Source organism: Eublepharis macularius, chromosome 8 (assembly GCF_028583425.1).
Source record: "Eublepharis macularius isolate TG4126 chromosome 8, MPM_Emac_v1.0, whole genome shotgun sequence".
In the NCBI taxonomy this organism is placed as follows: domain Eukaryota; kingdom Metazoa; phylum Chordata; class Lepidosauria; order Squamata; family Eublepharidae; genus Eublepharis; species Eublepharis macularius.
In genome coordinates, this window is record NC_072797.1 from 30,557,980 (window position 1) to 30,585,956 (window position 27,977).

Below are 27,977 nucleotides of genomic sequence, written 5' to 3' on the forward strand. Positions count from 1 at the left end.
TCTGTTTGTGGATGGTAATGAACATCAAACATCATGTTCGGGTTTTTTTCTGTTTGTGCCCATCTCTAATCGCCAGAGCCACCATATCAAAGACTGCAGATAGATCTAGCAACAACAGTAGGTACGCATTCCCCTTGTCCATCTGAAGACAGAAATCATCCACAAGTGTTACTACAGTCATCTCTGTCCAAAACCCAGCTGTGAAGTCAGATCGAAAAGGACTGAAAGATTGCCAGTTTGGTGTAGTGGTTAAGAGTGGCAGAACTCTAATCTGGAGAGGCAGGTTTGATTCCCCACTCCTCCACTTGAAGCCAGATGAGTGACCTTGGGTCAGTCACAGCTTCTAGGAGCTCTCTCAGCCCCACTCACCTCACAGGGTGACCATTGTGAGCATAATAATAACATATTTTGTAAACTGCTCTGACTGGGCGTTAAGTTGTCCTGAAGGGCAGTATATAAATTGAACATTGTTATTGTTGTTGTTATTACTGGCTGCAGCATTCTATACCAATGGAAACTTTTCAAGGGCAGCCACATGTAACAGACTTTTATGCAATTGGTAGTGTGTATTATTTTATGTTAATTATACGGACGACATATCAGCTTTAGACTTTCCACTCATCTGATGAAGAAAACCATTGAAATAGGACAAATACCAGATTTCTGTTGTGCGTGTACATGTGAAAATAGCTGTAAAAAAATATATGTAAACTTGCATGTAAGTAAAGGTAAAGGTAGTCCCCCTGTGTAAGCACCAAGTCATTACTGACCCATGGTGGGACGTCACATCACAACATTTTATTGGCAGACTTTTTGTTACAGGGTGGTTTGCCATTGCCTTCCCCAGTCATCTACAGTTTACCCCAGGAAACTGGGTACTAATTTTACCAACCTCAGAAGGATGGAAGGCTGAGTCAACCTTGAGCCGGCTACTTGAACCTGGCTTCCACCAGGATTAAACTCAGATTGTGAACAGAGCTTGGGCTGCAGTACTGCAGCTTAGCACTCTGCGCCATGGGGCTCCTATGTAAAATACATATTTGGGTTGCCAGTCCCCCGATGGGGGTGGGGGATCCCATGCTCCTACCCCCCTGCCTCTGCTTACATGGCTGACAGGGGAGGCATGGGTCTCCTGGGGGTGCAATGCTGGGAAGCACAGCCTGTTCCCATGGGCTTAATCCAGGCCCAAACTGGCCCAAAATGGGCCCGAATCGAGCCAGATCGGGCTACTGCGGAGAGTAGTAGCACTCTCAAACTCCACAGCAGCTCATTCCAGGCTGATTCGGGCCCAATCCAGGATGATTTGGGTCTGATTCTGTCTGATTTGGGTCTGAATTAGCCCGGATCAGACTGCTGCAGAACACAAGAGTGCTCCCACACTCTGCAGCAACCTGTTTCAGGCTGATTGAGGCCCTATCTGAGCCGATTTGGGCCCAATTTGGCGTAATTCAGGCCACATTCAGCCCAAATTGGGCCCGAATTCCCCCCCCCCCCATGGAGCATGGGAGCACTCTCAGGGGCAGCTGCGGCCTGCATGATAACATCACTTCCCAGAAGTGACAACAGAGCAGGCTGGTGCCAGGGCCCCTCACCTCCTCACAGGAGGACCGGGGGACTTGGCAACCATAATACTTATATGATTCTACATGGGTTATATCTGCCCTGAGTTCAATGTTTTTGGGAAGCAGACTTTTTTCCTGCTTCCCCGCAGCATTGTTGTACATTTGTGCACCTCTGATGGTTTCCCCAGCTTTTCTCCAAAACATGCTTTGCTCCAAAGTCTTGGGAAAGATCACAGTAAAGCCCAGATGGCTGCTGTGTGGGTGGATAAATTCAGGTTTTCTGGCCCACATATCAGCCATTTCCCCTGTCCCTGTGGCAAGCATTTCTTCCTCCTACACCCAGAGTGCTTTTTATTTTTTAAAAAATCAGCACTAGAACATTGTTAAATCAATATATCATTGTAACAATAGATGTATCTGGTTCTGTGTAGTAGTACAGAGATTTTTTAAAAAATGAAAGCTGGAGATTCAAAGAACCTGTGGCAACCATTGTTACAATAGCATATTGATACAACAATATCCGAGTGCAGTTTTTTTTTAATTGCAAAAACCCTAGTAGCCCAGGAGGGGGAGTGGCCACTTCCAGGCACTTGGGGCAGGGCCAGGGCTTTTTTCAGTGGGTACGTGGTGGAACGGAGTTCCGGCACCTCTTAAAAATGGTCACATGGCTGGTGGCCCCGCCCCCTGATCTCCAGACAGAGGGGAGTTTAGATTGCCCTCCACCCCACTGAGCGGCGTGGAGGGCAATCTAAACTCCCCTCTGTCTGGAGATCAGGGGGTGGGGCCACCGGCCATGTGACCATTTTCACTGAGGGAAAAACTCTCCCCTTGTTCCAGCTGACCCAAAGTGACGCCATTATGTGGTCTTGAGTTCCACCACTGAGTTCCACCACCTCTTTTCCCAGAAAAAAGCCCTGGGCAGGGCAATTGCTGGGAAACTTGCCATTTGGAAGCCTCATTGCTGCTGTGCTTTATCTGCAGCTGCACCAGCAACAAGGAAGCCACAAAATCCCATCTCTTTATGTCATTTGGACTGTCTTAGATGGCATGAGTATGTGTATATTTGTTTACAATGTGCTGCTTATTAGGATTTTGTAATCTTGCTTTATTATACTGTGTTCTTTTGTGTTTGTTATCTCACAAGTAGATAGGTCCAGGCTGGAATTAACATGGCTGTGGCAACTGGGCAGCAAGCCCCTCCCCTTCTCCTTCCTGAGAGCCAGAAAAGCAGGGAAACTCTCCAAGGAGTCAGCCTGTCAAGGAAGGCCAACATGGATCGTCAGGGAATTGGCAGCTCTTCTCGGTCAGCTGTGTGAAGGCATGTCCTTCAGAACTACCTGCAACCTGGTGTTACTGTATTGTCATGGCTTATCAGGGTCAGCAAGATTCATATTACCTAAAAGAGTTTGGGCCGGTGTTGAGGAGAGTCCTTCTGATTTCCTGTGTATGTAAGAAGGGCGATCCGAGAGGACAGATCCACACAGGAAGCTGCCCTGTACTGAGTCAGTTCATTCGTCTATCAAGGTCTGTCTCGTCTACTCTGATTGACAGCAGCTCTCCAGGGCTCTCAGGCAGACGTCTTTCACATCACCTGCTGTCTGAACCTTTGCCTGGAGGTACCGTGATTCGAGTGTGGGATACTTCTCTCCAGACAGCCCAGAAACCACACTGGTTTTTCCCCCTCCAATGTTTAGTTTCAAAAACCAAAATTTCTCAAAACCCAAATCTCACTTCCTTCTATCTTCTCAATATATATTAGGTACTGAATTGAGGAGGAACACAAAGCAGCAGTGATGGAGCTTTTCTCTGTCTTGTATTTCTCCACTGCCATTTTGCTTTCCTGGATCCCCAGAGGTAAGTGTTAGCAGAGTACTACAGTTTGCAGAGAAGGGTGAGTATGTAGGAGCTTGCATGGCAGAGTATGCATGGGAGAGAGAAAACAAACTTACACCCAGACCCTTAGTTAAGATTTAGAAAAGAAATTAGAGATCTTTATTGTAGGAACTCCATACTGGATAGGGAAGAAAAGAGATAGGTCTCTATTTAGCTATCTAGCCTAAGGATGCCAGTGAATGGAAAGGAAAGATGGAGTTTGTGACAAAGAGATGAAGATGAGGTGTCATGAGGAGGAAGTCCTGAGAATAGCAATCTACACATCAAATGGTAGTGCCAGGGTACCACCTTTGTTAGTCTCTTGCCTTGAAAATCCCAGTAGGGGTCGCCATAAGTCTGCTATGACTTGCTGGCTCTTTCCATCTTCACCAGTAAATAGCAAAGGGTAAACAGATCCCTGACCTCTCTGTATTTCTAACTTCCTGGTTTGTCTCCCTCTGAAATTTGAGAAAGGGACTTCATTAGTCTTCCTCTTCTAAGTGCTATCTTGTTGAATCTGGGCAGATACTTGCTGTGTGGAATGTTATGTGACGAAATCTTTGGCTGACCTGAATTACTTTGTGAATTGGTTTGATTTGGTTTCAAGAATACTTCCTCTAAAGGCTTGCAAAGCAAAGGACACTGTAAAAGGAAAAAAACTCAGCAGGGAGAGCGCAAGCATGTCTGATCCAGATGAGAGTGAAGGTTTGAGACCCTTCCAGAGAAGGTGTTGTTTTGCTTGACAATCATTTAGAGTTACAACTGGCTCTTCCAATATATATTAACTTGGACAACAGCTTCATCTGGCTCCACCCACTTTCTAAAAACACTTGGCTGGCACCAGGAAAGTTGTTGTGGGGCGCCATGTTAGGGACCCCGATCTATGGGTTGGTGGGCACCAATATGGGAGAACTCAATCTTTTCTTCCTGCAGTTTTGGATATACTCTACTTCCCACTTGCCAACAAAATAATTATGGGTGGAGATACTGAGCTCTAAGAGTTACTTAAAGTGGGGGTGAATTATCAACCCCACCCTCCATTCAAAACCACGAGGCAGATCTCAAGATGGAGAGGGAAGTAAGAAAAGTGAATAAAGTGGAAAATGTAATACCAGGTGACTTCAACTATCCTCAGTCTGGGCAAATGTGTGCTGGAGTTATATCATAAAAGCAGGTGGATAGGTCTGCAGTAGAACAAGAGGATTTGAGTCCTGTGGCACCTCAGAGACCAACATGATGTTCAGGGTATAAGCTTTTGAGAGTCAGAGCTCTCTCCTTCAGATGTCTGGTATGACTCTCGAAAGCTTATACCCTGAAAACCTTGTTGCTAAGGTCTCTAAGGTGCCACTGGACTTAAATCCTGCCACAGCAACAAGGTTTCTAGACATCATAAATGACTGTTCATTGGAGCAGTCGATCTCAAAGCCAACTAGAAGTGCAGCAACTCTGGACTTAGTACTGAATAGGGCTCAAGACCTGTGGTGAGAGATGAGATGTTGTTGCACTGGTTGGGAATGGTGAATACATTGCAATTAAATTCAGCATTCGTGTCAGTGGAAAGTTGTCCCCAAAGTCCAAAGCTATCTTTTTTTTTATTTCAAAAGAGAAACTTTACAAAAACGAGGGGACCAGTCAGAAGGAAGTTAAAAGGAAGAATTAAAAGAGTCAGATACCTCCAGGATGTTTGGAAACTATTTATAAACTATTTTAAAACTATTTTAAATTGAGGCCCAGATAGAATATATTCTTCAAGTCAGTTAAGATATCACTAAGGGCCAAGCTACACATGACGAATGACACTTGAACAGCAAGTGGATTGAGTGGAGGGCAAGTGAACAGGGAGAAATACACTTGCCATTCAAGTGTCATTCGTCATGTGTAGCTTGGCCCTGAGTCTAAAAGAATGCCTGCATCACCCATAATTCAAGTCAAGGAGGCCATGAAAGGCAAAATGAGTTCAATTTTTAAAAATGGAAGGTTTGCTCAAAAGAAGTGAGCAGAAAGGAGTACAAGTTCTGGCAAAACAAATGTAAATTGACAATAAATCTAGAAAAAAAGAGAATTTGAGGAATCAATTGCTAAAAACATTGAGAAAAACAACAAGATTTTTTTCAAATATACCAAGAGCAGGACAGCAGCTAGGGAAGCAGTTGGGCTGTTGCATGACAAAGGAACAAACAGTTTACTTAAGGAAAATGAGGATATGGCAAAGAAATTAATTCTTTGCATCTGTTTTCCATGCCAATTGGAACAAACAGAGGCAATGGGAAATTAAGTTCTAGGACTACCTGGCAAACTGAAAATGAGTAAGTCTCCAGATCCAAATAGATACACCCAAAATTTCTTAAGGAACTCATATATGATATTGCTGATCCTACTATTCAGTATCTGTAACTTGACTCTAAAATTGGCCTCCATGACAGAGGACTGGAAAGTGGCAAATGTCACACTCTTTTTAAAAAAGGGGTCCTGAGGGATTAAGAGAATTACAGCCCAGTTAGCCTAAGATCTGTTCCAGGTAAATTAGCAGAAATTGTTATTAAAAATTATTAAGTACGTAAAGCCTAATATCATGAGCATGGCTTCTGCAAAGGGAAGTCCTGCACCACCAACCTTTTGGAGTTCTTTTTGCTTGCTTGTGGATAAGGGTGGTCCGGTAGACATTGTATACTTGGGCTTTCAAAAGGATTTTGACAAGGTACCTCGCCAAAGACTCCTGAGTAAATTTAGCAGCCATGGGATAAGAGAATGCGTCCTTTTATGAATTAAAAAATGGTTAAACAACAGGAACCAGAGAGTAGTATGGACAGTTCTTGCAATGAAAGTAAGTAAGAAGTGGAGCCCCACAAGGATTGGTGCTATTTAATTTGATCATAAATCATTTGGAATGGGGGATGAGCAGTGTAGTGGCCAAGTTTGTAAATTATACCAAACTATTCAGGATGGGAAAACCAAGGCAGATTGTGATCTGTCTTAATTGGGTGACCGGACAACAACATAACAAATAAGTTTAGTGCTGGTAAGCATAAGGTGATATACATTGGAACAAAAATTCCTAACTTTAAAGGAGGTCTGAACTGATTGAGTCTGAGATTGAAGGAGATCTTGGGGTTGTAGTGGATAACTCAATGAAAATGTTGACTCAGTGGAAGGCAGCTAAATGCTAACTGCATGCTGGAGATTATTAGGAAAGGGATTGAGAATAAAATGTGCCCTTGTATAGAGCAATGGTGCACCCACCTTTGAAACACTTTGTACAGCTCTTGTCATGGAAAAGTACAGAAGAGGGCAAGCAAGATGATCAAGGTGCTGGAGCACCTTTCCTATGAGGATAGGTTGAAGAACCTGGCACTTTACAATCTAGAATAAAGATGGCTAATGGGAGACATGACAAAGTTTTTGTAAACTTATGCAAGCAGGATAAAGTGGATAGAGGGAGGTTTTTCCTCCTCTGCCATAATACTAAAATGTGGCAGCCCCTAATAAAGTTCAAAGACAGACAAAGGAAATACTCCTTTACTCAATAAGTGAATAAACTGTAGAATTCACTGCCCATGGATGTAGTGATGGCTTTAAAAGGAGGTTAGGCAAATTCATGGAGGATAGGTCCAGCTGCTAGCAATAATGAATAAAGGGATTCCGTATTAAAAAAACAGAGCAGGGTTCTTCTTATGGAGCAGCCCTTTTAAAAGCCAGGCTGAGTACATGATCAGGTAAGCAGCATTTACAGAAGATTAGGCTGAGTAGCTGCAACGTAACTTGATCAACATGACTTTTTTTTTTTTAAGGTCAATGTGTAAGCATAATTGGAGGGCATGAAGCACGTCCACACATGAGACCATATATGGCCCTAATCAGAGGACATGACGTTTGTGGAGGAATTTTGATCACACCAAGATGGGTGTTAACAGCAGCTCATTGCTCTCTGTAAGTCCAAAGAAATGTTTTGGGTGCTTTTTCTCTTCAAAGTACTGCTGAACATCACTTGTCAGGAAAACCTAAGGAAAGAGCAACACCTCATTTCTCTCTACACTATTTTACTTAAATGTGTCTATGTTCTAGAAGCTAGATAACATTTGCATGCATATGGTTTATTGAAGCAAACCTTCAATGCAGAAAGAACAGAGGGAGATAAATCATGAGGGAGATAAAAGCACTGAAAGTGGCTCTTCCCTGGCTTAGTGCTTTAACACAGCTAACATCAGAGAGAGAGAGAGAGAATGAATGAATGAATGAATGAATGAATGAATGAATGAATGAATGAATGAATGAATGAATGAAGTTGGTGCTGTTCTGCTCTCTCTCTGATCAGGGTGAGCCAGGGTTGTCTTTATGTCTGGAGGATATGCAATATGGTCACACTTACAACTGTTTTATATAAGTTTTACTGAGTGATTTGGTTTTTAATTTATGCTATCATGTTTTTACTGTATTTATTACTTTGTGTGATCCGCTCTGAGCCCACTTGCGGGGAGAGCAGAATATAAATTCAAGAAAGAAAGAAAGAAAGAAAGAAAGAAAGAAAGAAAGAAAGAAAGAAAGAAAGAAAGAAAGAAAGAAAGAAAGAAAGAAAGAAAGAAAGAAAGAAAGAAAGAAAGAAAGAAAGAAAGAAAGAAAGAAAGAAAGAAAGAAAGACCCTCTCAGGGCCAAGCTACAAGTGACGAATGGCACTTGAACGGCAAGTGGATTGAGTGGAGGGCAAGTGAACAGGGAGAAATACACTTGCCGTTCAAGTGTCATTCGTCACTTGTAGCTTGGCCCTCAGACTTCCTCTGGTACTTCAGAGGCAATTGGAGTCTCCTTATCTTTGAGTTCATACCTTTTGTGGATTCGTGAAGAGAACCTGGTGTAGACAGGGTGTTAAAATTGGCATACCTACAAAAAAAGATTCCCAGAAGATCATAGTTAGCAAGCTCAGTTTAAAAGAATAAGGTTCAATGTGAAAAACTTCAAAGAGGCAATACTAGTACAATTCTGGCTAGAAATGAAACTTTGGCCACCCTTTACGTTATCAATGTCATTTTATCTTTTTAGGGCCTTGAATACTAGAGTTATTCTTGGAGCTCATTACTTTTATGAAATAGAGAGAAGTCAGCAACATTTTAAAATTGCTAAATCGATTCGTTTTCCATATTATAACTACAGCACACATGAACATGACATGATGCTTCTACAGGTACATTTTTAAATAGCGCATAACTTTAAAATAAATTCTAATGGAAATTGTATTTTGTATTTTATTTTATTGTGAATTTCTAAAATTCTACAGAGACTGTATTGTTTGTCAAGGGTGTAGCATATTTTATTGTCAAGGGTACTTCATGGGGTAAGTGGCAGTTCTCTGAGACTATTTTAGATCAGGAAAACTATCTTTCAGTCCTTTTCAATTTGGCTTCACAGCTGAGTTTTAAACAGAGATTATTGTAGTAGCACTTGTGAATGATTTCTGTCTTCAGATATTGTTGCTAGATTGGTCTGCAGTCTTTGATATGGTGGATCTTGCGAAACTGCTGAGGCCCCTGGAAAGTGCGGTGGTTCTGGGTGAAGCATTGTTGAGATGGTTCCAGTCTTTTCTATCAATTTTGAGGCCTGCTGTTTTCCTCTCCTTTTCCATTTGGGCCAGTTTGGTGTAATGGTTAAAGAGTGTGGGACTCTAATCTGGAGAACTGGGTTTGATTCCCCACTCCTCCACTTGAAGCCAGCTGGGTGACCTTGGGCTAGTCACAGTTCTCTGGAGCTCTCTCAGCCCCAGCCACCTCACAGAGGGTTTTCTTGTGGGAATAATCAGGGCCGGTGCCACCATTGAGGTGGTGAGGCGGGGGCCGCAGGCACTGTGGGTCCGGAGGGGGCACCAGAGGGGGCACCGGGATGGAGGCATGTGCTGCGCTGCTGCCAGCCAGCCCTGCCTTGCCGCTGGCCGTCCCTGGCCCACCGCCACCACACGCCCCCGGGCGGGCGCAGCAACCACGGACCAGGGACGGCAGGCAGCTGGGGTGGTGTGCGGAGTGCTGGCAGCCTCCTCGCGCTGCCCCAACCACCCACCAGCCAATGGCCCCGGCGGCACTGCGTGATGATGTCATCACATGATGACATCATCACGCAGGTTGGGGCACGCGCACACTGTGTGCAAGGATGGCCTCAGGCACCAGTAACCCTGGTGCCAGGGCTGGGGATAATAATATACTTTGCAAACCACTCTGAGTGGGCATTAAGCTGTCCTGAAGGGCCGTATATAAATGAAATGTTATTATTAGTATGTTATTATTTTTACTGATAAACGACAAGAAATAGTGCAGGAAGTTTGTACTGTGGAGTTAAATCTTAAGAAGCAAACATCTGCAAATGCTGTGTTTGTAACAACTTTTGTTCTTTATTATTTCTTAAGCTTCAAGGCAGAGCAAAGCTTAATCGATACGTGAGGGTCATTCCACTTCCTACAGATTATGATGATGTCAAAGCAGGCACATCATGTTTAATAGCTGGATGGGGCATTACTTACAATGGAGACCAAAACCCATCTGATACACTGCGCGAAGTTATTGTCACTGTCATTGAGAGAAGCGTCTGCAATGACAAGAATCACTACAATCACAATCCTTTTATCACACTGGACATGCTGTGTGCTGGTGATCAGAAAGGAGGGAAGGATGCATGTAGGGTAAGAGACTTTATTTACCAATTCTCTCTCCTGCAGAATTAAAATACTAAGTTAAAATATTAAACTATTTGACCGACCATCTTCCACCATGACAACTAGATTTATGAATGTAATGATATAATAAAGCTCAAACAATAGGGTAGCTCTTTTTCTGTTATGAAGTTTAAAATGCTGATGTTCTAGTTGAAATTTTACCTCCTTTAAATTCAAGTGGTAAAAGGTCCAGTGAAGATCAGGATGAAGATATTTTAAGAGGGGCAAAAGCTTAAAACAAGCATTTCTTTTCCAGCCTAGGGTAAACTCTGATAGACAGGCTACACATATTCTCAGTAGGTACCAGTTCTCCCTTTGACTCGACTGTGATATTGGATATTTCACACCAAACCACACCCAGGCAGCCTCACCCACATAAAATTCCCAGAGATTTTAAATTTTTTTGTAAAGAGGAGGAAGCTGGCTTGTAGAATTTTTTTTACTGAGCTAAATCATACTTCCTTTGTCTTTCTGTTCCAAGCTTGAACATGCAATTTCATATTTTCAGAGACTGATATCAGCAATGTTTACCCTGCAATGCTTTTATTCCAAAATGGTAGTGATGTCTTCCATTGAATGAGGGAAAGGAGTAATTTAAAGCCAAAAAATTGCTGTTTTGTCTGCACCAGTTCTGACAGTTAAACTCAGGGGTTTTTTTCTGGGAAAAGAGGTGGCGGAACTCTCAAGAGGAAAATGAGGAAGAAACACATGAGATTCTTTGAAATATTATTTCAACCCACTATTGCCAAGTATTTTCAAGAGGTGCTGGAACTCCATTCCACTGTGTTCCTGCTGAAAAAAAGCCCTGGTTATACTTTGGCTGATATATTATAAAAGCAGGGACCTGTGGAAATCATGGGGAGGGATTTCATTACCCCCCCCAACAAGACTGTCTGCAGCTTTGCCACTGCCATAGCTGCCCCACTTCTGCCCCCCTGCCTGGCCGTGTCCAGCTTTGCTATAGCAGTGGCAGCTCCCTGCTTTGCACCCCTGCCTCTGTCCCAGCTCACCTGCCTCCCCACCCCGCAGCTTGCCTGCCTCTTCCTCACAGCCACTGGTTCTCCTGACCATAGTGTCACTGCGAAGTGGGATTGAAGTGGCTGTGTTGTCAGTGCGTGAGCATTCAACACTACTGTTTGGGGTGGGATTAAATGCCCCAATGTATTTTTTAATTTTAAGATTTTTCTGCAAAACTGAAGGGGCAAGATTGCAGCAGAACTCTATGTTTTGTATCAGAGTGACACTGATCTGTGCATTTAAGTATCTCTAGATGGGGCTACACTTGACTACTAGAATATACAAATCAGGGACCCTCAAGGACTTGCGGGAGGCATCTCGTTTCCCCCTCTTCCATCATGTCCTCTTTTCCTTCCCTGCCCCCATAGCCTCTCCTCTTTTACTGCTTCTTTTTCTCCTGCCTACCCACTTTTGTCTGCCCCCATCTTAACCTACATTTATTAATTTGCTTCATTTACATACTGTCTTTCTCCACAATGCAGCTTACATCATTCTTCTTCCTTCCATATTATATTCACAACAGCTGACTTAAGCTGGGAGTATGTGACTGGATCAAATGCTCCCAGTTAAGGTGAAGATGTATTAAATTCCATAGTAGAGAGGTGAATGATTCCAACCAGGGTTTCCCACATCCTACTCGGAAACTCTAACAACAACACTACACTGGCTGTGTGTGTGTGCTATTGAACAATAGCAAGCAGCCAGGCCTGGGTGCGTCATGAATGTCATGTGGTATCAAGTTGCCCAATGGTTGTTTCTGGACCCAATGAGTCCTCCCTCAAAAGCCCACCCAGCCCTGGAAATGTCCCTGCCCTTTATTGACAGAACCAAACCTGGAATACTGTTATGGTTGCCTAGCAATAGCCACTGAGGGCATCTGATTCTTAAAGCTCCAGGGGCTCTTTTTATCATTTTGTTTGTTTTTTTAACGCCCCCAATATGTATGTGTATATATTTAGATTTTAGATATTTCTGCAAACCTGGGACATTTTTCTTGTGTGTTGGAAGATCTGTCTTGTCCAGTCATGGCTCCAGTCTGTGGATTTAAGCATCCACAGGTCAGGCCACTTGGCTATTAGTATATAAGGTGATAGATGTATGCAATAGAAACATCATTGTAGATTGGTTTCAGGGTTGACTGCGGTTGTGTTGTTTAAATTTTTTATTAATTTTAGATATTTTATTATACTGTAAAATGCATTGGGTGTGATTACAAAGAGGCAGTATCATGAACATTTAAAAATCAGCCTGTCCTTCAAGACATTCAAATCTCCATTTGCAGAGGGACGAAATTGGTAGGCTGGTTTTGCGTAAGCAAAACGGTTTTGAACCAAGGGTCATTTTTATTCTTAACAAAAGTAATAATTGTAACTGAGGGTTGTTGATAAAGTTGAGGAGACCTGGGCCTAATTCATGCACATTAACAGTGATAGTTTTTCTCAATATATATTTACTGAGGTAGTGTTAACTGGGGTAAGGGGAATAGAGAGAGTTACCATCTCCAGCAGTTATCTGTACTGTAATATATTTTCTCTACAAAAATGTCCTTGAACTATATAAACAAAAGTTGCTGTGTTCAGGCATTGCATGTCTGCATTTTTCAAACAGTGCTCTCATAATGAAGACAAAAATTTGAGTCAATTCATCTCAATCTGTGCAACCAGATTTTTCTAATTAGATTTTTGACTTACTAAAACCATTTTTGAATTGTCTTCTAGCTTCTAATGAAATCATCAGCATATCAGTGGGTTTGCTTTACTTTACTTGGTTCTGGTCCTCCGTTTCCTGATAACAGAATTTCACAAAGATCACTAAAATTCAGTTCCTTCTGGCTTTCATCTAATTGTAGGTGTTGCTATAGCAACAAGGAGATCGGAGACAGCCCTGACTCTTCAGACAAACATTGGTATCTGTTTGTCTGTCTAATGCAGTTTGAGAGTCCCTCTGGGAAGAAATCTTCCATTTTACTTTTCTTAGAGCAGGGAGCAGGGATATCATTGAATGGGCAGCCCCATTTCTATCCCATTTCTTATTAAAGTCCAAGTATAGGTTTGTTTTGTTAAGACAAGTTAAAATATTATAATAACACAGCAGTAGCGTAAGGTTCAACTTCCTAGAGTTATCACAATACAGCTGGAAAAATAAATGCAGCTGAATAGTGTTATCAGCTGTGTAATTAGGATGCAGCAAGGTCTTACTGATTAGAGTAGTTACACCCTATTAATCTTATTCTCTACTTTCCCTTGCTCCACTACCCACCCGATCAGAATCAAACAATAAGATAAGTGAAATAAATTAAAATAAATATATAAAATAAATAGAATAAAATCTCCCACAACCAGGCTGAGGAAAGAAAGCAGAAACTCACACACCCAGCAGCAGTCTAAAGTGGCCACTAAAAGCACCAGCAGGCTACGTAACAGAACAGAAATGAGATTAAAGGAACGAAGAGCAAACTAGTTAAAAGGAAACAGCAAAGAGTACACAAGTTTGCCACCTAGAATAAGTGAGAGAAATCAATCTCCTTCCCTACTAGTCAGCCCAGAAAATGAGGCATGGTTCAGCATCTCAGAAAGGGTGGGGAGTGAGAGATAATTGCTCAAGCCGATCAAGGTCAGCTGCTATCTGCATATCAGTGGGATACCCATGTTAGCAAAAAAAGAAGACGAAGTCCAATGGCACATTAAAGACTAACAACATTTATTTCAGCATGGGAGTCTCTCTACACAAGACATCTTACATGGGGACGCTCAAGTGAAAGATCTTACACTTGTTCTCCCATTTTGGATACACATGCACTGCTAGGGAGACAGAGTACACTTGAGTATAAGACTACACAGAAAGTAAGTCACTTGAGCGTCCCCGTGTAAGACGCTTTGTGTAGAGAGGCTCTGAGACTTTGGGTGGAAATACGCATTGCTAAGTACCTAGGGACGCTCAAGTACACCTCATTTCACATGTCCCGCCTCCAACTTTCCATGCACTTGCTCACATAGTCACACGTCTATTTGCTCTATGTGATTACATTCATGTGTTCATTATCTTTGCTTTGCTTTCTTTGCTACCTGCCCGCCAACGCTCTTATGCTTTCTGCAAATGGTAATGTCACGTCTCTTGCTTCCTTTGTCCAGGGTGACTCTGGTGGTCCTCTGATATGCAATGGAGAACTAAGAGGCATCATAGCCATTGGTATTAAAGAGAAATGTGGCACAATCCAGTACCCAGGCATCTACACTCTCCTTACCGAGCAGCATCTCTTATGGATAAATTACATCACAAGGCATGATTTATAGATTCAGCAGCTGATTTTGTGATTATTGAATGAAGCATTCCTTTAAGGCTGTTTTAGATTGCATTTATCTCATTCATCCTCATTATAAGTTTGCCAGCCCTGTGTCAGCAATCCCCAAGAGCTTTGGGGGGGCAGAGCAGGGGGAGCATCACTGATGTGGTGATGTCACTTCCAGAAGTAATATAACCCTGCTCCCAGGTTCTAGAACTTCCCCCAGTTGGTATGGGAAAGATGTCTTGGAAAGTCTCAGACATGGTGATTGAAGTTATGTTGCCATACCTGTGACATCATCCCACTCCCCACAGCCAGAACGAAGTTGGGAGAGGAAGTTACGATTTTGGGCAACCTGGTAAGCCTACTTGTCAGGTATGTCAGGTGCAGTATGTCACCCAATTATTGAACGTGTCATCAATGAAATCATATGAGTTTTAGGTAATCCATTATTTCATAAATGCAATCACACATATTTGCATATTAATAATACTGTCATTCTGAGGAAAGATTATCATGATGCGCAAACATAACTGGAACCATTTTAGAAGATGCATTCCCTCTTGTGTAAGGAAGAAGAAATAATATCTTCTTGCTGGGCATTTTTTTCCAGGGGATACAAGATGATACATAGTACCGGCACCTCTTTTCGGAGTACTGGCACCTCTTTCTGGAGGACCGGCACTTCTGAGGCATTCAGGAGGACTTGGGCTGAGAGGGGAGAACAACATGAGTACCAGCACCTCATTTTTAAGGGGGAAAAGCACTGGTTAATATCACAGGGAATGCACCTTTTAAATGAATGCCAGTATTCACAGTATTTTGGTGTTAGCCTTAAAAGTTAGCCTTTAATATTGCTTGCAGTTAATCAGATATATAATGAGTTATATATCAAATAACAAATTTTAAAAGTTATAAATCTTTAACTTTGCTTTGATAGCTTCAAGATACATTTTAAATGTTAGTTATGTTCTCCTACAGTAAAACAAAACTCCTATGACATGGAGCTAAGCAAGAAGACACGTCCGTTGGATTAATTCCCTTGCTTATACATCTGCCAGTGGTCAGGTGGAGGCTTTTATAAATTTCAACATATTCTTCTACCTAGCAACCATCATGTGACCCCCGCAAATTGCTACTTCAACCTTGATCTCCTGCTTATTTGCCTATATGTTACAAATTCAGCAGCTGATTTCCTAATTTTAATGCATCTTAAATCACAGATATTTTGTTGCATAATTAAAAAACAATAAAGTCTATACTTTGAAGCATACGGTTGTCTGAAAAACTCATATTTCTGCCATAAAGAAACTCTTTTTCCTACTGGTTCAATATGGGAGGTAAATGTTGTCACTGAAGTCTATATAATTTTTTAAAAGATTACCTTAGACTCTTATAATCAGTGATAGTTATTTTAACATATTGCCCCTACAAAACAATAAACACATATAGACTCCTCTTATACCCCTTTATCTCCCTCTGCCCCCCACCCTGTGTGCACTTGAGCCATCATCTTCCAAATGGGATTCTATATACGCATCACTGCAGTATCAGAAAGAGGGCTGGAATGAGCCCGGATGCTCATATTGCAGGGTTGGATCCAGACATTTTCCATTGATTCCCTCTTCTCACTGCAGACCCTCCTTATATCCTTCCTCAAGGTTCACCATCAACCAGGAGCAGCAGTTTGTGGAGCTCAGCAAGCTGCAGGGAGAGGGGGGAGGCAGAAAATTTCCATTCAGCTGGTGCAAAATTTAGCCTCAGCCCAGTCCACGCTTCACAACTAAAAATGGGGGATGGTGCACATCTGCAAATGCATGAGGAATGTAAATTTGGTCTCCAGAATCCAGCAAGTGACGTTCCGGAGATGGATCAGATGCATCATCCTTTGCTCATGGCACCCTGTGGGTTGTTCATGTATAAACCGTCATTCTGTGCTGGTGTGTGTCCAACAATAGATTGGATGACACGGCTTTTTACTCCTTCCAGTTAGTTGATTGTATTTACACACTGCCTGGCATATCTTGTTTTGCCTTACTGTAAGTGGTAGGCAATGATAATTCTAAAACTAAAACCATCTTGCTGGGTTTAAACAAAGCTTTCTTCTTTTTGATGTATGCAGCCTCATTTTTGTCCCTTTTAATGCAATCCTAAACCAAGATGCTGCCTTCTAAATCTGTTGAAGACAACGGGCTTTGAAGGGTGTAAATCTGCCAATATGGGCTCCAGGACTCCCAGATGGTGGATATGTGCACTGGCTTCTGACATGACACACTCAACACATATCAGGTCACAGGTGCACAACTGGACTTGCAGTCAGACGTACATTGGGAGAATTCACCTTAAAAATAATTTGTTTGGTCAGCACTGTGAGGGAGATGTGCAAGGAGAAAAGAAGGAGCTTCTAGGTGGCAGGCTAGTGCCAAAAGGGGGAGGGGAGTTAGGAGGCAAGGCAACAAAATACACCAGACAACCACTACGGAGTTAAAAGAGGCCACGGCTTGGTTTATAGCTCACGGAGCATTGGCTCTGCATAGGGCACTGTTCTGAACATCTGCTGACCTGCCTGCCAGCTGATGACCACCACACCCCCTCCCCAGACCCCTGCTGAGGGAGAGAAACCATGGAAGACAATGTGTGGATCCCCTGCCACCTGGGATCCCCTGCAACCTGGGAGTGAGGTGGATCTGACAGCCCCCAAGCTGGGCATGCACCTACCCGTGCCGAACTCCCCAGATCCCTTAAGGGGATCCTCAAATAGGGAAACTGAGCTCACGGGCCCTGTTTCCCCCCCCCCCAAATGGATCGGTGCCCAATGACCAAAACTATCTGCTCCCTCCAAAGTTGTGACAAAAGGAAGGCCTGGGTGGGATGCCAGCTATGAGGCAAGTATTGAGGGCAGGTGGCTGCCTCCCTTTGCAAGGGGCAGTGGTGGACCTGCGAGAGAGAATGCCTCCCAGATTCTCAGACCTCTCCCGGCCCCTCACCTCCCGTTTTGAATCTGGGTGGCTCAGGCAGCCCCTGACGAAGCTGCAGGAAGCCCTCGCTGCCCTATCATGTGGCAGCCGCCAAGCCTTCCCCACTTCCCTGCCCCTGTGCGACCAGCAACTCGGCCCCTAGTTAAATCTGGGGAGCCGGCATTGCTCCCCCACTTCCACCAATGGAAAGGGTGACAGAGGGGCATTTTGAACCTTTTCTCTACTCAGTGAAAAGGGATGAAAAGTCTTAGGAAGGACACGTGGAACTACAGAAAAGGGGGGAAGCCCTCAGAAGGACATGTGGAGGCAAAGAAAAGGGGCATCCTCCACCCCACTTCCCCTTTTGCTGGTGAAAGCAGAGTGGGAGGGAAACTAGAAGCTCCTTCTCCCCTCCAGCAGCCCTCCTTTGCAGCACTGAGTGAATTAGCAGTTTTTAAGATGAGTTCGCTTGTATGTATGTATGTATGTATGTATGTATTTATTTATTTATTTATTTATTTATGTCATTTATAGTCCACTTTTCTCACTGAGACTCAAGGCAGATTACACAGTATGAGATTAGTACAATCCACATCAAATACATTTCCGTAAAGTTCAAGGACGTTTCCATAAACAATGCCGTAGGGTAAATAGATACAAGTTTTAAAAGACATAGCGTTAGCAAGAATCCAATACAAAGCAGAAGAAAATACTGGAACAGAACATAATCACTTCTAGGATTGACATTAGACAACATAAAGCACAGGTAGTACATAGGAGTACATATTTAAAGCAACAGATAATATGTAAGGCAACACAGTGGTGAAGTCTATGGTCCCTAACTCATTAGCGAAGCATCTGAACCCCGTCCCTACAATGCAGCCCTCCCATTTGAGTAAAAAGCTTTTTTGAATAATTCAGTTTTGCATCATTTGCAGAAAACCAGGAGACAGGAGACCTCCTCAGGCAGGTCGTTCCACAGGGTAGGGGCCACCAAAGAGAAAGCCTGTGTACAGACTACTGTTGATTTTGCCCATGTGCAGCCTGGCACTTGCAGGAGACCCTGTTCAGATAAGCGAAGCTGCCGTAGAGGAACATAGGGAGGGTGGCGGTCCCATAGGTAAGCCGGACCAAGGCCACGAAGAGCTTTCTGTGTAATAACCAATACCTTGAATTGAGTATGGTAACTGATAGGTAGCCAATGGAGTGACTGTAGGATGGGAGTGATGCTCATGCTTCTGCTCGCTCCTGATAACAGTCAAGCTGCAGCATTTTGCACTAATTGGAGTCTCCTAGTTAGCTTATATGGGAGACCTATGTATAAGGCATTACAATAGTCAAGCCATGATGTTACCATAGCATGGATTCAGGTGGCCAGGTCAGCCATGTCAAGAATGTACCTTTGACCATGAGTCTGGTCACATACCCATTATCCAACACATGTTGGGCATATCGCATAGTTACTCTCTGAGAAGCTTTACATCTGAGACAATGAGAAGTGTTGGGAAATTGTCTGTCATGTTTGATCTGTGATGGCTCAGTGTCTGAAAGGACATTGTACTTTCCACTCTCAGCAGGCTACAGCAGACCCCCCCCCCCCACCATTGGCTTGGTTAAGAGCCTAGGGGTTATACTGGATCCAGCATTACTGCAGGAAAAGCAAGTTAATGAAGTTGCAAAAAAAAATTCTTTCAAATGTGTTAATCTTGGAAGATAGCTTCCAATCTGGACTTGGCCTAGCTGGCCACCTGGATCTATTCCACAGTAACATTGCAATGTACTGTTCATGGGTCTGCCCTTGAAGTTCTCAGAGACTCCATTTGGTACAGAATGCTGCAGCACATTATTATCAGGAGCTAAGTGGAGCATGCATATTTACTCATTCTGCAGTCACTTCATTAGCTGCCCATCAGTTATCGGGGAGAGTTCAAACACATACAAAACCCTTCACGGCCTTTGATCTGCAGGGCCACCTTTCCTCCTATGCTCCGCCACAAATGGGGGGCCCAGACTTACCTGTGCCCCCCCGTTGCCGCCGGCGGGCGGGGGAGCGGGAACCGCGTCGGCCGCCATGCTCGCTGGCTCGCCCGGCATGCCCCGGGCGAGCCAGCGACCAATCAGTTCAAACCCCGGGCCAGCCAATCGCGGCGGCCCGGGGCCGAGCCGACGGTGGGCGGGGCCGGCCGCACGGCTCGGGCGGCGGTTCCCTCCAAGGTCCGGCAGCCGAGTATTTAACCGGCTGCTGGACACGCCCCCGCCCACTTCGGCGGCGGCGAGCGTGCTGAGCAGTCGGCTCCGCACGCTGAAGACGGAAGAGCGAAGAGAGGAAGGAGGAGGCGGCGTCGGAAGCCCGGGCGAGTCGCGCGGCGGAGCAGGTTGCTTGGAGGGGTTTAGCTGAGCCCCTCGCGGCTCCTGTCTCGGCCCCGCGGGCCCGGCAGAAGACGAGGCGCCGGGGAAGAGGCGCAACCGGTCGACGGCGGCCGGGTGGGGGTTGCGCGGCTGCCCACAAGGAAGCCAGCGGGGCGGGCCTCAGCAGCTGGAGCTCGCTTTTCCCGGCCTCTCCTCTTGCCCAGCTTCCCTGACCCTCCCGGGCTGTGCTGGTTGGTGGGGGGGTGGCCATGGCACCAAGCAGGAAAGGCGCCCCAGCGGGGGCCGGAGCACGCGGCACGCCCGCGGGGGCTCAAAGAGCGCCCAAAGGGGCTTCTAAAAAGGCCCCACGGAAGAGGGGCGGCGACATGGGCGGCAGGCCCGGGCCGGCGGAGGGCCGCAGCAGGCCAGCACCCTCCCCCCCATCCTCGTCCACAAGGAGGGCGGCCTCTCGCAAGGGGGGGCCGCATCCCAGCCAGGGGGCGGGGGAGGCTCTATCAAGGGGCAAGCGGGCAGGCAGCCAGAAAGGGGCCACCGCCAGAGGGCCCAGAACTCAGGCAGCGGGGAGGGCAAGGGGCCTGGGGACGGCTGGGGAGGCCAGCCCCAGTGCTCTTTTAGATATCTCCCGGGCACTGGAGCGCCTGACTGAGCGGGTGGAGCACCTGGGTAACACTGGGACGGGGACAGCTCAGCCCGCCGCCGAGCTGGGCATGGCCTCTCAGCGTAAACCGCGGGAGAAGGCAAAGAGGGGGCGCGGAGGCACTCCGCGGCAGCAAGCCCGTTCCCCCTCCAGCTCGGAGAGCAGCAGCAGTGGGGAACGCCGGAGGCCTCCCAAGCGTAGCAGGACATCTCGCCGAAAAGGGAGACGCCGCCATCACCGGGAGGAGACAGACAGCGACTGGACATCAGGTGAGACCTCCTCCGCAGAGGAAGGGGCAGAAGGGGAGGATTATTGGGAGGTGGCAGCCAGAGTCCCAGGCCTCCCAGGCTGGGCCCAGCGGAGGAGGGACAGGCCGCGGCCAGGGGAGGGGGATCCCAGGGAGGTTTGGGGGTCCGAGGAAGCCCCCCCACGGGTGGCCCATTTCACGGACGACGAGGACCCCCCGGGGATTCACTTGGCCCGCAGGGTCAGGGAGCGCATACTGGACGGCTACTATGTAGACGTCCTTTCCCTGCTCCGCCCAGAGGCGGAAGATGGGAGGTGCGCACCTCCGTCCAAGAGGGATAAGCGGGGGGGCAAGAAGGAGGTGGCGGAACGGTCTTTCGCCAACTGGCTTGAAGGATTCACGGTCTATATGGGGGTCATCCAGGCCGCGTACCCCGAGCGGGGATGGCACCTGACCAACCACCTGGGAAATGTCCTGAGGGCTCGGGCCTTGGCGGGGGAAGCCGCTGCTATGGATTATGATGAGGCCTTCCGGAAGAGGGCCTCCCACAACCCCAGGGCCCGGTGGGACCTCATCAGCCAGAAGCTTTGGCTGTGGCTGGTAGGCCCCCACATGAAGGGAAAGAGTGACTCCCTGCGGGCAGGCCGGTGGCAGCCTCGCAGGGACAGGGCACGGGGCGTGTGCTGGGAATATAATCAGGGGAAGTGCCAGCGCTCGAAATGCCGCTTCGAGCACAATTGCGACGCCTGTGGGGGGGCCCACTCGCGCCCGTCCTGCCCCCGGGGGGGGAACCCTGCACACCCCTTTCGCGGGGGCCGGTCCTCCAACAATTCCCGCAAGGACGGGGGATCGGCCTCATCCACCGCTCAGCCCGCCAGCAGTAATTAGTTCCCCCTTCGAGGGGTTGGGGCTGGCCCGTACCCCGGTCCAGCTCCGGGCCCTGCTCCCCCTGCTGGCGCGCTACCCTAACAGAGAGGCCGCCAAGTTTTTGCGGGAGGGGTTCGCCGTGGGCTTCCGCATCCCCTACACGGGCCCGCGGGTGGCTTCCTCATCGGGGAATCTTAAATCCGCCAGGGAGCTCCCCGAGGTGGTCGCAGCCAAAATCGCTAAGGAGGTAGCGGCTGGGCGGGTGGCAGGCCCCTTCTCTAGCCCCCCCTTACCCAACCTGAGGGTGTCCCCCCTGGGGGTCGTCCCCAAAAAAGCCCCTGGGGAGTTCCGGCTCATACACCATCTGTCATATCCCAAGGGATCCTCGGTCAACGAGGCCATTCCCCCTGAATTGTGCGCGGTCAGGTATGCATCGTTCGACCATGCAGTGCGCCTGGTTAGGGCATGCGGACAGGGGGCTCTCATGGCTAAGTGCGATGTTCAGTCGGCTTTCCGTTTGCTGCCAGTACACCCGGGGGATCATTGCCTGCTGGGTTTTAAGTTTCAGGATCACTGGTATGTGGACAAGGCCATGCCCATGGGGTGCTCCATCGCCTGCGCGGCCTTTGAGACCTTTAGCACATTCCTAGAATGGGTGGCTAAGGACCGCATGGGGTCTCCGTTTGTTACTCATTACTTGGACGACTTCCTCATCATGGCCCCGCCCAACAGTTCGTGCTGCGCTGCCCGGCTCAGCACCTTCCAGGCCCTGGCCGCCGAGCTGGGGGTCCCCCTGGCCCGGGAAAAGACCGAGGGCCCGGCCTCGCGGCTCACCTATTTAGGGATCGAGCTGGACTCGGTGGCCGGGCTGTCCCGGCTCCCCAAGGACAAGCTTGTGCGCCTTCGGGACCTGATTGCCAGCATCCTGCCCCGCTCCAAGTGCACCCTTAGGGAGCTGCAGTCTGTTATCGGCCATCTTAACTTCGCCTGCAGGGTGGTCTCCCCGGGGCGGGCCTTCTGCGCCCGCCTGGCGCATGCGTGCCGGGGGGTCACCTCCCCTCACCATCGGATACGGATCACGGCAGGCCTCAGGGCCGATTTGCGGGTCTGGCTCGACTTCCTGGGCAAATTCAATGGGATCTCTCTCTGGCAGGACCCGCTGGACTTGGGGACAGACCTGCAAGTCCACTCCGACGCCGCCGGCAGCCAGGGGTTTGGGGTCTACTTCAGGGGCCGCTGGTGCGCCCAGCGCTGGCCGGCCACGTGGGCACGGTCCGGAATACTCCGGGACCTGACCTTCCTGGAATTGTTTCCCATCCTGGTTGCCGTGGCCATGTGGGGGGAGCTCCTGCGGGACAGGCTGGTCACGTTCTGGTGTGACAATATGGCGGCAGTGAAGGTTATCTGCCGCCAGTCTTCTCGCTCTGAGCGGGTTATGCGATTGGTCCGCCGTTTTGTATTATACTGTCTGGATTTTAACATCGCCTTCTCTGCCCAGCACATAGCAGGGGTAAACAACGACCTGGCAGACGCATTATCTCGCTTCCAGATGGAGAGATTCTTCTCGCTGGCACCGGAGGCTCGTCGCGAGCCCGACCCATTCCCGGAGGAGCTGTGGCTGCTTGGAGGGAGTCCATAATGCAGGGGGTCCTGGGCTCGGTGGCGCCTTCCACCCTCCGAGCCTACACCGCAGCGTCATCCAGATTTCAATCCTTTTCCGAGGGCTGCGGGGGTGGGGCGGCGGGGCCCGTGACCCAAGATATGGTTCTGCAGTATTTGGCCCACCTCCGCGACCTGGGCCTATCCACCAGGACCATGCGGAGGGACCTGGCAGCTATCGCCTTCTTCTGTAAGGCGGCGGGTCACCCGGACCCTTGCGGCGGCTTCTTGGTGCGCAGAGCGGTGGAGGGTTGGGCGCGCCTGGCCCCCCCTCCTCCTGACCGCAGGCGGCCCATTACCTTAGCCACGCTGAAGGGGATCCTCCGCGTGGTGCCAGACCTCTGTTGGTCCCCCTTCGAGGCCCAGCTGTTCCGCGCGGCCTTTTTATTAGCATTCTTCGGGGCATTCAGGGTGGGCGAGCTGGTCGCGGGCTCCTGGTCGGGAGACAGTGCCCGGGCGCTGCGGGCCAGTGACATTGATTGGACCCCCCGCCGGGTATCCATTACTGTCCGCCAGTCCAAGACGGACCAGCGGGGGAGGGGGCACACCGTCACCCTGCGGCCCTCTAGCAACCGGGCCCTGTGCCCAGTCCGGGCAGTGGGAGACTACCTGGGTCTGCGGCCTGACCTCCGCGGGCCATTCCTCATTCACAGGGATCACTCCCCTCTCACCCGCTACCAGTTCGCGGCGGTCTTGCGCTCCTGCTTACGGGCCCTGGGGTTCCCTCCCCAGGATTTCGGAACTCATTCGTTCCGCATTGGCGCCGCCACGGAGGCGCATGAGCGGGGTCTGCCCACCGCGGCCATAAAGGCCATTGGGCGTTGGCGGTCCAGGGCGTTCCAGACTTACATTCGCCCCTCGGGGGAAGCGGGTCATTAATGTACAGTCTTATGTTTTCCGTAACAGGGCGAAGGAGGACAGTATGGATCTGTGGGCACAGCATCGTGCACTGGGCTGGCAAGTACGCGGAGGCTTCTGGCTGGGGTTGGCACGTGGGGCTGGAGGAACACCTCAACCTTCGCTGGCTCGGCGTGCGAGGAATGCTCTGGGAGGCCCTGGTCCCCATGCTGCAACGGCAGGCACGCCAGTCTGGCCCTCCGGACGCATTGGTCATTCAGCTGGGCGAGAACGACCTGGGCAAGCGGGAGGGCCCGGAACTCAAGCGAGCCATGTGTGCCGACCTGGGATTCCTGCGGGGTCTCTTTCCACGGACTGCTATCCTGTGGTCAGACTTACTCCAGAGGTGTTGTTGGCGGGGGGCCCGCTCCCCCGGGAAGATGGAGACTGTCAGGCAGAAGCTGGCACATGCCATGGGCCAGCACGTGGCGGCGGTCGGAGGCTCCTTTATCGCGCACTGGGACATCTCACATCGCGTGGCCCCCCTGTTTCGTCCGGACGGGGTTCATCTTTCCAGCTGGGGCAATGACATCTGGTTGCAGGACCTGCGTGACGGCTTGCTGGAGTGGCTTCAGCGATAGGAGTGTTGGCGGGAGCCACTCGTGGCTCTGGTGGCGGTTGGGCATTGGATCGGATCCCATTTGTTGGGGAGCCAGGCCCTCGGGCGCAGGCTCCCCAGGCAGGGGATTCCCATAAGGAATCTTGGGAGGGAGTATGAAGGCACGCCCAGCTCGGGGGCTGCCGGGGCATCCTCCCTCCCAGGTGGCAGGGGGATCACCAAGGGTGTACACCAGGTGACCTCCCCCCTTCTCAATGCCACTCCTCTGGTCCCCTCCCTCAGCGGGCGCCTGAGGGGGGCGGGGGGTCATCGGCTGGCAGGCGGGTCAGCCGATGCAGTCCGGTGGATCCGATCCACATGCCGCGCCAATACTCCTGTCTCTTTGTTATGTTAATAAAGTTGTGGCCATTTTTTACCCAGCCATGTGTATGTGTGTGCTGTTATTTTGCCGCGCGAACCTTCCCGCTCCCCTGTCTCGGCCATAGGCGGTAACGGCGTCGCTCATCCTAGCAGTGACTTCTGCAGATGCCACCCTGCAAATGGGAAAGATCAACAACTGTCCTGTCCATACATGTGCATACTCTGCTGTAGCCCCTACCTTGTGGAATGGCCTGCCCAAGGAGTTCAGAAAGGCTTCCATGATTCTGTCATTCCACCAATTATGCAAAACAGAATTGTTCACAAGGACATTTTTTAATGAATGCAATAAGGCAATACTGTAACAAAATAAGTACTTTAATAAAGGGGATTAGATTATGGACTACTTTACTGTCTGTCTATAGTTTTATTATCTATTTGCTATATGTATTGCCTTGCTTTCATTGCATTACTTTGTGCTTATGCAATACCATTCTCTGTATTGTTGAAACTATCATGTCTAATAGTTTTTTCAGATTTCTATAATCCTAGTCCTGTTTCATTGCTTATTAGATCTTTTGTCCTATTGATTGCATTGATTTACACTCTGCAATCTGCACTGAGTCTTTGGTTTACAAAGTGTGTCTTATTATCCCCACAACAATCACCCTGTGAGGTGGGTGGGGCTGAGAGAGCTCCTAGAAGCTGTGACTGACCCAAGGTCACCCAGCTGGCTTCAAGCGGAGGAGTGGGGAATCAAACCCGGTTCTCCAGATTAGAGTCCCATCACTCTAACTACTACACTAAACTGTGCTGTTCTTCCCACTATACAGGCTTGTAATTTTTGGATCTTCTACAACTTATAGCATCTTGTTTGCAACCTCTCTGATCCACCACCATGAGCTCCTTGGGGAAAGAGAAGTATAACGATGCATAGATATCTAGAAGTCAACTTCCATCAGGAAAAAAAGAGAAATATATTGGGGGGGGGGGGGCTGCATCCTGCAGAGGGAAATTCATGTGTACTTTCTCATCGCCCTGCTTCTCATTTCTCATGAATTTGTGTTCCTGTAACCTACCTACACTTCTAGGAAGTCATCAATGACTTTGAATAGAGTAATGTCCAATTTTAGAAGTTAAACTCAGAGCAGGGCCAGGAAAAGGGTATAGAGATAGAAACAGTAATGAACTGTTCATTAACTGTAATGAAGCACTAGAACTGAAAAGCATCCTGGGCTACAGTTAGGATGTCTTTTACAATGGAGTTTAGAGTCATCCTCCAAGAAACAGACCTCAGTGACTAGACACAACAGCTTCAAACAGTTCCGCAACATCCATGGGGTTTGAGGCCAAAAGGGTTAATCTGTGCGGCTGCTTGAAAGCAACTTTGAACGCAAGTCATCACTAGACACCTCAAAAACGATTTCTTTTGCAAGTCATTCCTGTGAAGGTTCTGAAAACGAACAGGGTATTGTCAGCTTCCTCAAACAAACCATATAATCTACCACAAATTGTGTTGCTAGTTGCTTCCTTGACACGCAGAGGAATCCAGGAATAACTACTTTTTTAGACTCAGGCTGCTGGAGAATATGAAATAATGTATCCTGGACAGAAATAACTGAAGTCATACAGTAGTATCTCTAAGTTACAACAATGTTGCACAATGTTTGCACACTGGGGTTGGCAAAGCCAAAAAACGTATCCATGTTGAAGAGAGGAAAATTTCCCCATTTAGATTCAGCTTGCACACTCCTGATGAACAAAAACTGTCTAAATCATTGAACATAACAGGGAAATGGTCCAAAACCTCATATGATGACCAAATATGCTTCTCCAGGCAGATTTTAAAAATGTATAAGAACAGAGGAACAGCCCAGCTGGATCAGACTAGTGGTCTATCTAGTTCAGCATCCTGTTTCACACAGTGACCAAACAGCTGCCCTGGCAGGACAACAAACATGGCATCCTTCACTGATATTCAGAGGTTGCTGCCTCTGTATATTGAGGTTCCTTTTATTCACCATGGACCCAGCCTCCCTGAATCTTCCGTCCTGGGGCAGCATGATGATGTTGCTTCCTGGTTGTGACATCATCACACCACCCCGAGAGCGCTCCCATGTTTTGAAGTGGGCTGATTTGGGGCCCAAATTGGCCCATTGTGAAGTATGCACGTACTCCTGCACCTGTGTGATGATGTCACCTGGAAGTGATGTCATCATGCAGCCCTGGGAGCACTCCTGCACTTCGCAGCAGGCCATTTTGGGGCCCAAATCGGCCTGCTGTGAAGCATATACGGACTACTGTGCCTATGTGATAACATCGCTTGGAAGTGATGTCACTTCTGGTGGGGGAGCGTGTTTGCTTTGCACGTGTGCGAAGAGAATGAAGGGAGCAGAGAAAAGATAAGCACTGCCACAGGGAGATAAGCACTACCACAGGGAGGGTAAGGGACCTGGCAACTCTAATCAACAAACATCCAGTTGAGATAAAAATCCTATCTTTCTCTTCAGCCCCATTATTCTGAACTTGTAAATGAACCTGTGCTCCTTTCTGTTCACCTCATTCAGAGAAACTTTCCACTTTTAATATTTATTGTTTTACGTCTATTAATACCAAAGAAGAAAAATATCGACAAAAACTGTTCATTGTAGCCAATAACCAAAATCTGCATACTTAACTGTACCACATGTACATATTAACCTTAATACGTAACATTTTTCCCTTTCATAGTGTTAGTTAGTTACTATATTTATAATTCAGATAACATTCACCATTCATGTGGAGACCAGACAGAAATAACTGAAGTCATACAGTAGTATCTCTAAGTTACAACAATGTTGCACAATTGTATAAATCAACTGTTAACTGCAGCTTCGAATGTCATTCCAAAGAAAGGTTTCCAACATATGGAAAAGTAAGGTTTCTTGCAAGACCATTCTTAGCTCTATCAATCAGTTTGCTTTTTGTTATTTACTACATTTCCAGTTTCCATGTTTTTACAT

General features: G+C 47.6%; 1 protein-coding gene across 1 annotated transcript; it reads left to right on the plus strand.

The window, feature by feature from the left end:
• The first annotated feature begins 3,367 nt into the window (after nucleotides 1-3,367).
• On the plus strand, nucleotides 3,368-15,642 carry LOC129334791 (granzyme A-like). The gene is made up of 5 exons (XM_054987116.1): nucleotides 3,368-3,416; nucleotides 7,223-7,361; nucleotides 8,469-8,610; nucleotides 9,820-10,092; nucleotides 14,274-15,642. The coding sequence occupies exons 2-5, from the start codon at nucleotides 7,267-7,269 to the stop codon at nucleotides 14,433-14,435; spliced, it is 672 nt and encodes a 223-aa protein (XP_054843091.1). The 5' UTR covers nucleotides 3,368-3,416; nucleotides 7,223-7,266; the 3' UTR covers nucleotides 14,436-15,642.
• The last annotated feature ends 12,335 nt before the right edge of the window (nucleotides 15,643-27,977 follow it).

Bases quoted from the DNA above. Each gene is read 5' to 3' on its own strand.
- LOC129334791 (XM_054987116.1), top strand. From the start codon at position 7,267: ATGAGACCATATATGGCCCTAATCAGAGGACATGACGTTTGTGGAGGA. The intron at 8,611-9,819 runs GTACATTTTTAA...TTATTTCTTAAG, and splicing joins ATGACATGATGCTTCTACAG to CTTCAAGGCAGAGCAAAGCT. The intron at 10,093-14,273 runs GTAAGAGACTTT...TCCTTTGTCCAG, and splicing joins GAGGGAAGGATGCATGTAGG to GGTGACTCTGGTGGTCCTCT.